Genomic DNA, 15,922 nt, shown 5'->3' with positions numbered 1-15,922 from the left:
ATGTATGTGAGTGCACCTGTGTTGTGCAATGCCACGGAGGTCAGAAGAGGGCATCAGACTCCCCTGGAATTGGAGTTAAGGACGGTTCATAGCCACCATGTGGGTGCTGGGAATTGAACTCAGGTCCTCTGCAAGAGCAGTCAGTGCTCTCAACTGCTGAGCCATCTCTGGGCTGGACTTTTAATATAAGAAAATAGGAAGCCTGGAGGCAGTTCTGACGTGTGACATGACAACAGCAGTGCAGCTTCCATATTTGACATGGCATCTCTATGCACCACAGAGGCAAGGCTTGTTTTACCTTGTTTGGTAAAGTAACCATGCTGAGCACTCAGGTGGCTCTCTCTATTTTGCAGAAAGGAGAAACACTGACTGGCCCACTTTACAACTCCTACCACCTTCACCAGTTTGTCTCTGGTCTATCATGCTTCACCTGCAGTCTACTATGAAGAAAGTTTTACCAACAGAAGTATAATACAACTGTCTTTGGAAAACTAAGGGAAACTGATCATGTCTCACTGTCTGCTCTATTCTACATTCTGGCCCACAAACTGTTCTTTCTGGAAGCAGGAGGAAGTAACCATGTTAATGGGCTACAATCAGCTAGTGTGGTCTCACGGGAGCCACAGTGGAAACAGGAACACGTGTAATAAGAACATAAATTCAATGTGTAACAGTCATGGGGCAGTGAGCAGCCAAGGTGACCACAAAGATGACCAAAAACTTTGCTTAGCCAAGTCCCATGTCCTGGCACCAAAAAGGAAGATGTAAGGGCTTCCACCAAGACCAACCAGGGCACATTAGGCACCTACGACAGAAAGTGAAAAGCACTCTCACCAGGTCAGCCTGATTCCCAAATGAGAAAAGCTGGACACCCAAAGAACCTGTGGCCCACCTACATAGCAGCTATTAAACCTTTGATCCTTCCCCAGATAGGACAGATGTACATACACAATAACTATTAACAAGAGAGCCACCTAGATACACAGCAGAGCAAGAAGCCTTTATTACCTTGCATTCTTCCTCAGTAGTCAAGAATAAGAGCCCACACAAGAAGTGCTGCCCTTCTGATAGTGACTCTTAAGAGGTGAAGTTGTAATATCTAGTTTAATCTTCAACAAACTCAATGTTATAAGGACTCCCCCCACCCCATCTTAAAGTTTAAGGTTAAATTAGGTAGATAGAGACCAGGGCCACAGCTATACTGGCCCAGGATGTGAAGAATGCCTTGTGCTATTAACCTCATCTACCAGGTCAGGACCTGGACCACAGTTCAGATATCACCAGGTAACCAGGGAGGGAGGGAGCACACTCTAACTACCATGCAAAATGGTAGCATGACAAGAGCATAGAAAACAGTCCCTAGAAGAAGAGTAAACTTTAGGCGTGAAGGTGGCAGTAACTGGTAAGCACAAGAGGGGACTAGCTGCTGACCAAACACAGATTCCACAAAGGGTAAAGTCCAGTGGAGCCATCATTCCTTGATGTCAGGGACTCTGATCTCTCCAACCCTTTACAGCTTGTCCAACCAAACACTGTGATTCCCCACTGAACAACTGGGGAACAACTAATCAAACTTCAGAAGGCTGTAGGGAAAAGTATAAAAGGTTATTAAAAATGTATAAGGTAAAACAAACTAGCACATGTGGAAAATGTCTCAAATCTTTGTTATGGAAGGGACTTCTGACGGATCTTACAACTGGAATATAAAGACACCTTTCGCAAAAGCTACTGTATTTCTGTTATACCCACTAACATCAGGATCACACAAGACACAAAATTGGGGCACAAGGACAGGGTGTGTGAGGATGATTTTACTATCTACAAGTCACTTCATCTAACTGTCCTTCAGTTTCCTCATCTCTAAAATGGATCAAATAATACATGCCTGATCAGCTCAACAAGTTCCTGCAATAATACTTTCTCATTTTAAAAATCAGGAAAGTCTCACTAGGATCAACTATCTCTAGAGCATGTCCCCAGCCACCTCAAGCAGTTATACAGATAAAAGCATCTTAGTAAATTCTACACACGAATAGTTTCGAGTTTTAGATACATTAACTATGACTTAGGAAATTATTTTTTAATATGTATTAATGTCAAACTTTAAGACCAATTAGAGTTAGAAATGGACAAATCCTGGGATATATACTTAATATAAACAGGAACCCCAAACAACTACTCAGACTGTCTTCTTTCCCAAATGTCTTGCCATCATAAAAAATGAAAAAAGTTCATTTAGTTCTCAAAACATTTTCCTTAAACACTAGGGTAAAAGTTTTTTAAAAGAGCAGCTGGGCGTGGTAGCACACGCCTTTATTTCCAATCCTCAGGGGGTAAAGGAAGGCAGATTTCTGAGTTTGAGGCCAGCCTGGTCTACATAGCGAGTTTCAGGCCAGCTGGGGCTACAGGGAGACCCTGTCTAAAAAAAAAAAAAAAAAAAGCAATAAAAATTTCAGATAATTTAATAGACTTTCCTAAAGCTCTGTTTCTTTGCCTATCTAAAGGGCTCTACAGCCAAAAAACATGTTTCTGCTCCAAGTCTAGCTGAGCTGCATTTCTAAACCTGAATAGCTGTCTTATCCCTAGCTATTTTTTGTCATGCTTTTGGCCTATCACCACCTTCCCTGTGACGGGACTGCATTCTACCTTACTCTTACCATCTGACAGGTGCTCAGTGGATAATCATCTTTCTTAGATAAAGAGAGGTCACAGCAACATTCATGTGACATTTTGTAACTCTGTACTTTAGTGGAGTCATACCTATTCTTTTATGTGCATATTATGCTCAGATTTAGGCAGAATGACTGAAGAGCTTGGTCAATGTAGCTGAAATAGCACAAAGAATTCTGTGTATAAACTATAAGATTGCTGTGAACTGACATTCTGAGTCAGTAATTGCTCTGGTCCAGCTTTCAGTGGCTTGGGAAATTATGCCCCTGGCTAAAAGGGCAATCTCTGAGGTGTTCATGAGGCTTCGGTAAACAATTCTTAACCTCAACTGACCTAGTTTTAACCACCCCTCCCCTATGCCTTAGCAGAATATAATTAATCTTATCAGACAAGCATTCTAACAGCTTTACTTGTTTCAAATGAATCCTCACTAATGAAAAATTTCTGTTACCATTCTTCTGTTCCCATTGCTTTATGATATGTAATCATTTCTTTACACAAACTGTACAGCTATACCTTGGCTTGGTCCCTTTCATTTTTTTGAAGCTAAATTACTGTCTTATAAATTCTGCTTAACAACACAGAAAACCTTCCTATAAAATAATCATAACATGTAATTAATAAAGCTCTAAGAGAAACATAATAAGCTATCAGTTTTGGGCATAGTAAAGTGAAATTTCAGTACATTATCATACCTTTTTCTTAAAAAGTTAAATGATATGGGAAAATACAATAAAACATGCAAATTTCCCTAAACCATTCTAAATTATTAGAAGCAATGAAATGGCAAACCAATGAAGGCAGCAGACGGACTATACAGACAAATTAGAGTGAGGAGTCTATGGGAGCAAGAACACAGCAGTGTGGAGGCACCATGACTTTAACATGATGGGCCTAAGGCTGAAGAAGAAACAAGACATCATTAAAAATCATACCCACCATAGATAACTGTTCAAGCATCAGACTGCAGCAATCCAGAAAAGCAACACAGAGAAACAAAGAGATCCTCCCAGGCAATCTTAGCTCTCTTTGCCAGAGGAACAAAGTAGAAGGGGATAAGGAGGAGGTATCCTCACACAACCATGCTAACCTGAGTGAACTGATCCATACATATTCATCATCTGCCCTTTATAAACCTGGCCCTGGACTACTTGGTACTAAATACTGTACTAGAGATGCAATCTTTGCCTTCAAAGGTATATTCGTGAGGACACAGAGAATCTTACCTACAGTGTGATAATGTCTAAGTGAGGGAACAATGAGAACACACTGGGAAAACAAAGGACACAGACTCAGAGCTCCATGCCAACAAGTCCAGCTATGGCCCCTTCACAACTGAATGGCTGTGTGGTCACAGGCACTGCTGCTGCATTTGTCTAGTGAGCTCACTGTGTAGCCTAATCTGAAAATGTGGACCTGGTGCCTCAATGAGTCGGAAGCATCTGAGCAGGGTCAGCCTTCCAAAATCATGAACAATGTCAATCTCCAGTTAGCTCCCCCACCCCCAATCCCTGCACATAAACCCCATTGTGCTTCACAGTAGCAACAAAAAGCAGAGCTTGGCTTGGGTGGAGGTCAAATCTGAGCTCAGAGTTCCTTCCTCATTTCCTTATTGGCAAAATATATATAAACAATGTCTTGACAATGTTATTACCTGAGAATGTTTCTGAAAGTTACAGCAGCATTTCCCTACCTTCTTGATAAGGAGGAACAAACAACTAGGAAGAAAAAACACAAACTTTACACTCTAACTTTTTATTTACACACACATATATTTATACGCACACTCTCTCACTCTCAAATAGTTCAACTATTACAAATAAACTGCTTGTTTTATATTTAGAATACTAAAAACAAAACAAAAAAAATAAAAGACTTAAGTTCTAAATCTAATTAATGTAAGGTAAAATGCATTGAATATACAGTTCACAGATTCTTTTCTAATTATTTCATTATTTGTTTTAGTAATTGTTAGACTAATGAGGAGACGTTAACTCTTCCTGATAGTTGGAGAAAATGTAATACTCTGGGTTTAAAAACACTGAGGATTCCCCAATAAAAGTAAGCATAGAATAGGAACTGATTTTTTTTTTTTTTTGGTCTTTTTGAGACAGGGTCTTCCTGTAGCCCAGCTGTCCTGGAACTCACTATGTAGGCCAGGCTGGCCTTGAACTCACAGAGATCTGCCTGCTTCTGCCTCCCGAGTGCTGGAATTAAAGGTGTGCGCCACCATGCCCGGCCGGAACTGAATTTTTAAGGATAAATATATATTTAAGTTGGTTTAAACCCTCATATTCAAAGGACTAAGCTTCAAAAACTAATCTAAGTTAGTCAGACATGTGATGTTTCTAATCTATCAGTATTTGACGAATTTTCAAAGAATCAGACAACAGCAGTTCCCGAAACACTGACACCAACTTAACAGAGGGCATCTCACGCTCTTCAGCATGTCCTGTTCAGCATTAAGATGATGGATGATCAGCATGGGGTGGCTCTGCTCAAATGTCCTCCAGCAGCACATGAGACTCAAAACCATGCTTGGTAACCAACCACCTTTTATTACACTATGAGAAAACTGGGATTCTGCTGACAACTTTATGATGTAGTTTAATATTTTCAATAACTGTTAGCTGCTATGTGAATTTCAGTTTTAGTCCCCTCAAACTACTTTTGTGAAACACTAAAGGTACAAATAAAAAGAGCAAGGCAGGAGAATTCATGAACAGCAGTGAACAGTTTAGACTTCAATTCCTTTATCTACAAAATGGCAATCATAACATTATGAGAGATAATATCTTTTGTTGTGAAGTAAGACCTCATAGGCCATAACATGCAAACTTGCTAGTATTACTTTACAGGACTACTATTAAGTATGTAGAACAGTGTTTGTCATGTGGTTACAGCAAAATTTTAGTTATTATGATGTACTTTGCACATTATTGTCACTATAGCATCAATTCAATATAGTAACCAATTTTGTTATTAACAAATTTATTAAATTAAAAGAAGAAAATAAAAAACAAGTCAGAAGTCCTTTTATTTTCTAGTGTTGGCTTTGCAATACTGATGAATAAGTAATTTACTTTGGACATAATGTCAAAAGCAAGAGCAGTAATGGTCACAGACTATGTGTCCACATGGTATCTACACACCTGTCAACACACTGGAGAACACCCAGAGGGGAAGCTACTACTTGTACAATCTGAGATCCAAGTGACAGGAAGAATGCGTGGGATTAACTGCCAGAGATGCTTCTCCTGAAAACAGGCTGCTAAGGAAAAGGTAAGTCAGTACAAGGACAAAGACTGTGGGACCACTACAAGATTAGGAGAGGGAGTTCAATTATCTTTTACATATGATAGCACAAAAGAGAATCAATACTATAGGAATCAAGCCTTCAGCTCAACTGAAAGAAAAAAAATCTGTTATATTAAAACAAAACAAAACAAAAAATCCTGTCACTATAAGCACTATAAGTATGTTAGCACAATGGATAATTTTTTTTGGGGGGGGGTGGGCATGTGGCCTATGAGTCTACAAGGTCTTTTTTAAGCCCGTGAATTTAGATCCATTTGATATGCTAGAATTCAAAGTCTATTCATCAAAAATACCAATAATTGTGAGAACAATTATTTTGGAGAATTATAAATAATATTGCAATCTTGGCAACTACCTTACAAGGGCCCTTCTCAATCTTAACATGTTGTGACTTTAAAATGCAGCTTTAAATTCTTCCCCTGAAACTCAAAATGCACTTTAATAAAGATGATATCATATAGAAAAAAAAAACTACATAAATTTTAAAATATTACTTAGAGCGATACAGATCCTCACCCATATTCTATTGCAGAGTTCCACCAAGACCACGAAGAACATGTCTCCACACCTCTGAGGTACTAGCAACAAAGTGGAATAAGGGCACCTGGCACAAAAAAGAAAAAGATGTTTTCTCTTTCTTCTCTATTTCTTCCCCATTTTCATGTTGAGCAGGGGTAGCAACAGGGCTAATTCCAATACTGGAAAAAGAATGCAGGAAGTGTGGGTAAAAGTAGAAGAAAGATGAAGAAATGGGAGGGTTTGTAACAGCAATAGCCTGGGTATATAAACAGGCAATGCTTCAAAATGCTTCTTTTGCTATGAGATGATCAGCAAATGAGGTACGTTGCTATCAGTATAAAACTGGATTCTAAAATTTTGAAAGAAAATAGAATTAAGTGGTTTTGAGCTGAAATAACTTAGAGCTAAAGCAAAGACCCCTTCTTCTGAATCATATTAACTAGGATTTCAGAAACAATAGTCAACACAGAAAAACAAAAGCAATGTGGAAAGAGAAGTACATAAACCATAGTTCTAACTATAAAAATATTATTATTTTACCAATTTAATCAGTTTTTATATAACAAAACAAAATTTAATGCAATCCAAAATACTTTAACCTCTGCTTTAATTCAAAGCAGAATTTCTAAGTTCCCTATTTCAAAGTTCCCTAAATGTCTATTTTATCAGTAATTAGGAAAGGTTCTATGATTTTTATTTTTAAAAATATTTTATTTATTGTCTTTATTTTATGTGTATGAGTGTTTTGCCCACATGTGTGTAAGTGCACCTGTGTAGTGCAATGTTCATGGAGGTCAGAAGAGGGCGTCAGAGCACCCTCTGGGTGCTAGGAACCAACCTCAGGTCCTCTGCAAGAGAAGCCGGTGCTCTTAACCACTGAGCCATCGCTCCAGCCCGAAATTTTTCTATAATAAAGTCCATACTGCAAAGCTAATTACAGTATTTAGTAAATCATAATTAAATTTCCACAAGAAAATGAAGTGGCACTAGCAGGAAAATTAACCGAGGCCTGCACACTTGGGCCTTAGCATCTGTGTGTCTCTTCCACACTGTTCAGGCTGTGGCATGACTCGTCTTGACATTTCACACAATGCGCCTTCACACACACCTCACCTCTCCTTGACATGAACTTTCTTCTTGTTTCTATGGTAAACTAGTTATCCTTCAAGATATGGCTTGCTCCTGTCCTCTTAATCTTTCTATGCCCAAATGTCTCATATACTAAATCTCTGATCTTTTCCCAATTATCTCTATAGAACTGGTACAAAAACAATCTTCTTAGAATATAAAAGCAGATATCCATATCTGGAAGACCCTTAGCTCTACCTCTGATTCTACTACAGGCATGGTAGATTGTCCTTGGTCAAAGGACCCCTGATTGTTTATTTACAGAATGGGCATAAAGTGACAGTTTCCAGAAAAGTTCTGGGCACCTCAGAAGAATGGTTCTGAGAAGAAAGCTCCTTACATTCAAAGCACAGTGTAACAAACTGCAGGAGAGTCCCTAAAGTACAGGGGACAGACCACACTGATAAGAATCAGCAGATTCTCTAGACTGCATTCAAGTTCCGAGGTAAAGTACACATTATGGATGACTAAGTCATATTAAAGGGTCCCTTGCAACTACCTCTGACGACATGAATCCATCTCAGTCCTATTACAGTAGAATGGCTTGGCTCACTTGGTGAATTAGATAATCTTTGAGTTAATCTGGACCTCAGAACATTTTTTTAAACATATGAAACTGAAAGTTCAGTTGTGATTCACCATATATCTAAAGGATGACACTCATCTTTTCAAGTAATCTTTAATTCAGCATTAAATCTGTCTCTGACCTTTACAGCAATGACTTCCTTTTCAAGTCAGTGGCCTAGACTTAAAATACTTTGGTTATATTAAGAGTTACACAGCAGGAGAGGTAGCAACATTGACAGACACCATCTCCCTGCAATTGCCAGCATGCTGGCTACAACAAGCACAAGGAAACACAAAGACAAGCTAAATAGCCCTGTGGAGGCCTTAAGTGATAACCCTGGACTGATCCTCACCACATTTTAACCAATTAAACTGAGCTGGTTTGAGGTCACTGAGGCCTTCAGAAGAGAAAATACTATGTCTTTTCCTTTCCCCACAGAAAATAAAAAAGGGAAGTATTATTAGATATAGTATAGGTTAAGGATCCTCAGTCTGAAATTTCAAAACCTGAAGTCCTCCAAAAGTTTCTGAGCGACACTACAAGTAGAAAACATCACATGTGACCTAATGTGATGAGTAGCAGACAAAATGCAGGGACACTAAATACACTGTACAAAATCAACCTCAAGATTTGTGTTTATAGTATATAAAAAGCAAATCAATACTGAGTTTAGACTTCAGTCCCATTCCTAAGATATCGCACTATATATGGATAAATATTCCAAAATCAGAAAAAAATTCTGTAACATTTCTAGCCCCAATATTTCAGATTTTCAGATGAGAATTATTCAACCTATATTTCTAACTACGGGTTTCACTACTTTCAATTCAGTAATTCTGTTATTCAAACTACTGAATCTGAAATGTGCCAAGCAGTAAGGTTGCCAAGTTCACCATTTAACTATCTATATTTGAAGACATTTTGTTTGCCTGACAAAAGAGCAATTCATAATAAGCTCTTTTCTATAGCTGCAGTATATTCTTTTTGATACAATGCATTATAATATTATTTCAGGAATAAGGCACCTAAATCACCAATCTCTAATCTCTGTAACCTGAACAGATGATTTGTAACAGTAATCGTAATTACCTGAAATGTTTGTTAAAACACAAGGGGAGAGGGGTACTTTTGTGGTTATATATGCAAAAACTGCTCTCACTGCCTACAGTTACAAACATATACAAAGCTGTGGGCATAACAGATGGCTGGAGCATGCTGTATCTTGGATACACAAAGAGAGGAAGCACATACAGTTTAAACATTGAACTGTTAACTGAGGCAGCTGGATTATAGGTATGTTAGGGTTAAAACAGATTATTCTACTTCTGAATATTTGACATTTCCATAATAAAAAGTTAAAAACATAAAGCTAGGCATGGCTCTCACCTGTAGTCCCAGCACTTTGACAACATAGGCAAGAAGACTGCTACAAGTTAGAGAGCAGACTGTGGCTACATAGCAGGTTCTAGGCTAGCCTAGGTTACATAATGTGACCTTGTCTCAGAAAAACAAAATAAAACAAACAAAAAGTTAAAAATATATACACATAATCTGGAGAGATGATTCAACAAGTAAGAGTGCACACTGTTCTTACAGAGGACTCAAATTTGGTTCCTAGCACCCACATCAGATGGCTCACAATTGCTTGTAACTCCAGCTTCGGGGGATCTGATGCTCTCTTTCAGACTCTTTGGGCACCTGCACTCATACATGCACAAATGCACACACAATAGCAAACACACACACAGAAAGAAAGAAAGAAAGAAGGAAAGAAAGAAAGAAAGAAAGAAAGAGAAAGAGAAAGAAAGAAAGAAAGAGAGAGAAAAGAAAATCTTAAGAAAAAGCAACACATATACAGAATGCTAAACCAGCGCTAAATCTACTTTTAATCTTCCATGAAATGAGCAGAGTTTTAAAGTGGGATTAATATGGTGTCACAAAAGTGACTAAGACTTATAAATTAAATAAGACCAAATGAAAGACTAATTTTGAAAAAAAAAATCACAAGATCGGGGCCTGGAGAGATGGCTCAGCAGTTAAGAGCACTGACTGACTGCTCTTGCAGAGGACCTGGGTTCGATTCCCAGCACCCACATGGTGGCTACGAACCGTCCTTAACTCCAGTTCCAGGGGAATCCGAAGCCCTCTTCTGCGGCACTGCACGACATGGGTGCACTCACATACATGCAGGCAATACATGTACATATATTGTACATAAAAATATTTTTTAAAACTAAGATCAATCAATATGTCTGATGAGAACACACTTTAAAAACTGATCCAAACGCATGGACAAGCGGGTTACCATTTCCATAATGGCACCAGTACATTCTATAGAAGTATTTCTGCAATCCCTGACCACCGTTAGCCTTTTACACCACTGTTCCTCTCACCACTGTGAAAACATGCTAGATATGTGGACCTATGTTGAACAAATGAGGCCCTCTTTTACACTGCATACAAGAGGATGTTTACTGAATTTGTAAAGCACACTGCACATTAGTGTTTTAGGGATGACTTCAAAGCCAACACTGTAATACTCCCAAAGGAGCTCCTCCTTCCTCAGCATCTTTCACTAACACACACCCAATAAAAAACTCTAACAGGCTTCAGTCTGGCAAGTAATCATAAGCACTAAGATTATACTTTTAAAATAATAGGCCAATTTTGGTTAAAAAATTTCTAATTAATAAACTTTAATAAATTTTCTCAAAAGCCAATAAAACACTTCTCTAGAAGCTAACACACACAAACATACTAAAAATGAAGCTTTCCATTTAAAATTATTTAGTTCATGTGGATTTTAAAATAATTGGAATTTAGTTCCTTGTGTCCTGTCATCATGACTAGGGTGGAGAATGGACACTTAAAATCAGAAATTCAGATTTTTCTGTTGTTGATTATTCCTTCAAATCATTATCAAAATGAATCTTCATTTAAACACTGGGAAGAAGAGACACTCCACTTATTAATATTTCTCAATAAGTCAAAAAAAAGAAGAGAAATGGTTATCATAGTAACCTTGAGTCTGACTAGACTGTTTAGCTTCCTAATACCTACACAGGAGGAAAAGCAGACGATGCCCAGAAGAGAAGCTGAGAGAAGGACTTGCAGCAGTCAGCCATGTCCGCTTTCCAACTCCATGAAAGCTGAGGTTCTTACCCCTCCATTCAGCAGCTCCAACCTACTCTCCCTTCATTTGAGGTTAAAAGAAAAGAGACTATCATACAATTATCTTCAACACAGCATGCTTAAGCAGTGCAGCCAATTATCCCGAATTTTTACCCACATGAATCTATCTCTGTGCATTGCTTCTCTGTCCATTTGAAACAGAAGCTTTTTAAAGACCCAAACTGTATTTTGCCATAATTTTAAAGGCACAAATAGATGGAATTTAATTAGTGCTATGATTTCTGACTGAGGCTTTATCTACCATAACTCAAAGTAGAGGAAAGCACGTACGTGTGTACGTGCCTTGTGCATGTCAGGTAAGCACTCTACCACTTAGTTATATCCCTAAACCTAGAAGCCATTCTTTACTTTTCCTTTTCTTTAGATTCTGTGTAATTTACCAGTAACCCTGCCAATCCCCCAAACACATCCCCAAGTGTATCTCACCATGTCTCTTCACTTTCACCACCATCACCCTCACTCCTCCTACTTAGACTAAGCACAAGAGCCTCAAGGGCTTTTTTTCTTTTGTTCTTGCCCTGTGCAATTCCATTATCACATGTGTAACTTCCCTAAAATCCCAAATATTAATCTTGTTCTATAACACAAGACCTCTGCCTATCCTGACTTCCCTTCCTTTCTTCAGTTCTCCATCTTCACAGACTAGAGTCTTTACAGAACCTTCATCCTCTACCTGGAAAGTTTGTCTCACCAGATCTTCTACTCTTTTTTTTTTTTTGTCTTTCTGAGACAGGGTTTCCCTATAGCTCCAGCTGGGTCCATCTGCCACTGCCTTCCAGGTGCTAGATTAAAGTGTGTACCATCATGCCTGGCCTCCACCAGATCTTCAAATAATCAAATTCTTCTTCCACTGAGGTTTGCATTTAAATGTCCTTCTTCCCTATAACTCTGTCTCACTACTTTGCATTACAATTTATGAGTTCTTGGGGCTAAAGAGATGGTTCAGCGGTTAAGAGCACTGGTTGCTCTTGCAGAGGACTTGGGTTTGAGTCTCAGCACCTACATGGCAGCTAACAGCCATCCATAACTCCAGTTCCAGGGAATCCGATGCCTTCTTCTGACTTCCATGGGCTTTGCATGACATGGGACACATGCAGGCAAGACACTTATACACATAAAATAAAAATAGAAAATAAAAATACTAAATAAATTATGAGTTCTTGCTAATTTCTTTCTCATCCATTTAGTTATTTAATGCAGATCTTCCCATTTAATGGGAATTGAACATTGCTTTACTAAATCCCCAATACATAATCACCAAGACTTAGAAGAGTAACGGTGTGGGTGTTTAACATACAAGACTGTTAATCTTTTTATTATAATTGTTTCAATCAAAGTAATCTGATGTGGTATTATTTAGTGATTTAAACATCCCTATTTAAGAAATTATACCTCTGAATTATTTTAGACTGTAAAGCAGTTCACATCTGGCCAAAAATGCCTCACTTTGAATTTGGTCTAAAAGATCAGAAACATTTCCATATAGGGCCTGGTATAGTGGTATATGCCTTTAATCAAATCAACACCAGCCTGGTCTAGATAGTGAGTTCCAGGCCAGCTGGGGCTACAGGGAGACGCTGCTTCAAAAGAAGAAACTCCATATAGGACATTCTATAACTCAAAAGTACTTCTGAAAACTACCAATCACAAAAAAATAGAAAGACTTCTGTGAGTTTAAGGACAGCCTAAATATACACAGTGAGTTCCAGACCGGGAGGGAGGGAGGGAGGGACTAAACCAATGTCATACACCAGAGGAGACAAGGAAGGCATGCTGACAAATACGATGTGGTACCTTGAATTAGATACTGGAACAGAAAAGCAACAACAGACCAAATGAAATCTGGAGGTCAGTTCAGAGTAATGCAGTAATTAAGGTTGGTTTTCTGGTTCTGACAAATATATGATGATAACATGTTTAGGAAACTGGGTGAGGGGGTATATGCAAACTTTGTACTCTTTACAACATTTCTATAAATATAAAATTACTCCAAAATAATTAAATAAAATGTTTATTGTTTTAAAGATCATTATCTTTGTGCAGTAAGAAACTACTTCACTTTGACAGCATTTTGGAATTTTATTCCAAATGAAGTAGAGCATCAGCAACTCATTTTGAACACATAGCTACTTAATTGTAAATACATACACACAACCATTTAAATACAAAAGCATAGTATTTAATACTTGTCTCTTAATACCTGCAAGCACAGATAAATTTTAAAAACAATTTGACAAATGTACACATCTCCCCCAGAATAAAAATTAACCCACATGCACATCGAAAGAGAATGTTCTCTTTCTCACTTCCACCTGTAGAGGGGACCTATACATTCAGAACCTCCATTTGCCAATTAGGTTAGGAGAATATTCTAAGTGCCATCAATAAAGCCTGCCATTGCTTCTTCTCTGAAAAGGAGAGAAGTTAGAGCTCATAAGTGCCATCACTTCAAAAGAAAACAGCATTTATCCAAGGAATCTAAATACAGCCAGTATTGTAGGAAAACCTCCTAATATTAGACTCCAGTTTCTATTAACTGCTTTTACATAGTTACTCTCTTACTCATTCACTTGACATACAGCTCCATCACACAACAGTATGAATCATACTGAACTTAGATAACAAATCAGATTGTAAATTTAAAAACATGACAGTGAATTCTGTTGTAATGTCCCTGTACCCTAGAGGTCTCGTCATTTAAAACATACACCCAAAACAAGACACTAAGTGCCGCAAGTCACCCCATCTTTTCACACAGAATGAAATGCAAAAATTTTTTCTCACAGAGTATCTGAAAATCAGTGTTTATTCACCTTATTTATTACAACATTATTCCAGTTTCTGCTACACATACAGGTGCACTATTTCAAGGGAAAAAATGACCTCACACAAGCAGGGGAGTATGAAATGGCCAAAATAAGATTACCAAAAAAAAGAAAAAAAAATGTAGTCAGAAGAAGAGAGAAGGTTGTAAGCTTTCTAGGGTATTCTGTGGTTTTATATTTGTCTGCCCTGAGCTAATCCCTTAAATATTTTCAATCTCATATAATTTATCTCTGACATTAAGGCAGGCATTTCAGTCTACTCATTTATTTTTTAAGAATAAACCCTGGCAAATGAAACTAAAATTTAAAAGGCTCATTTTCATCCATATTTAGTTTTTAAAAAACTAAAAATTGCTAACCACTGGTAGTACCAAAGAAAGAAAAAGAAATGTACATATTCTGTTTTGGTACTAGGTAAAACACAAAGCAACTTCAGAGAAGCCTTGGTCAGTGCTGCTTACCTTGGAGACTTGTCGTAGCCATCGTAAGTATTCCGTGAAAGTGTCAAAACAAATGTAGTAAGTCTGGCTTTGAGGGCCAGAGGAGCTGAATGCTAAACAGTGCTGGTGCTTTTTCACTTCTTCCACCTGTGAAAAGAAGCAAAGAAAAAAACACAAGTAAGACTCTAGAACCACTGATGTATCTCATTAACTATAACTCGGATCAGTGAGCTAAACAGATTTGCATCTTTCCCCACCTATGTTCCTCTTACTACTTAGAACTAAGTTCTTGTATCTGACCAACCAATTTGTGTTACAAGGGAATCAAGAAAGGGGAATTTTAACTTCGCTAGATTTCACCACCAAAGTGAAATTCTCTTCTTCCTGTTTAAAAATGGTACAGACTCCCCCCTCCCCCCTTATTTTCTTTATATAGACACCTTCACAATAAGCTTTGGGCTTTTTCCTCTTAGGAGGATTTTTTTACATAACATACTTCTGTATTACTCTGAACTAATTAGAATGAAGAAGGGGAAGAGGAAGAAGAGAAAGAGAGAAGGAAGAAGAGGAAAAGGAGGAGGGAGGAGGAGGAAGAAAAGGAGGAGGGGAAGGAGTCAGTAAAGATGTCAGGTAAGTTTTAAAAAATTTAATATGAAAGCAATGCTAATAAAATATTTTTAAATTAAAAAGGTATCACATATTAGACAGAATTTATCTTGAGATAAACAAAATATGAATCAACTTAGGGGAGAAAAATTAATGTGAACGGGCAAAGACTGCAGCTCAGTTGGCAGAGTGCTTGCTTGCCTTGAGTTCAATCACCAACTGGATGTGGGGGTACAGGCCTGTAATCCTAGCACTCAGGAGGTGCAGGTAAGAGGAACAGAAGTTCAAAATCATCCTAAGCTACACAGTGAGTTCAAAGGCCAGATAAATCCCATTCCCACTAAAATTCTTCACGAACAGAAAGAAATACCTAAATAAAACATATCACACAAACTCCTATACTAAAAAAATGAACATAAGGCCAGGCACAGTGGCATCCACCTATAATCCTGGCACTGAGGAAGGTAGAGACAGGAGGATTTCTATGAGTTCCAAGGTAGCCAGAGCTACATAGTGACAGCCTGTCTCCAAACAAACAAACAAAAAGATCGTAGACCAAATCACAAAGAATGTGTTAAAAAAATTCAAAAACTGTCATATGATACAAACACTGTTCAAAATGCAATTATTTCTGAAATAACCAACCGAAAATTGGT

General features: G+C 38.0%; 1 protein-coding gene across 1 annotated transcript in view; it reads right to left on the bottom strand.

Moving 5' to 3' along the window:
• Phlpp1 (PH domain and leucine rich repeat protein phosphatase 1) overlaps positions 1-15,922 on the bottom strand; it is a 263,807-nt gene that overhangs the window by 105,112 nt on the left and 142,773 nt on the right. The window contains exon 3 of the mRNA XM_029567169.1: positions 14,682-14,807. Within this exon, the coding sequence (XP_029423029.1) occupies positions 14,682-14,807 (126 nt within the window). The remainder of the gene's footprint in view (positions 1-14,681; positions 14,808-15,922) is intronic.

The sequence above is a fragment of the Nannospalax galili genome, unplaced genomic scaffold, assembly GCF_000622305.1.
Source record: "Nannospalax galili isolate Female #2095 unplaced genomic scaffold, S.galili_v1.0 scaffold298, whole genome shotgun sequence".
In the NCBI taxonomy this organism is placed as follows: Eukaryota; Metazoa; Chordata; class Mammalia; order Rodentia; family Spalacidae; genus Nannospalax; species Nannospalax galili.
This window is presented reverse-complemented; position numbering and strand designations above follow the sequence as displayed.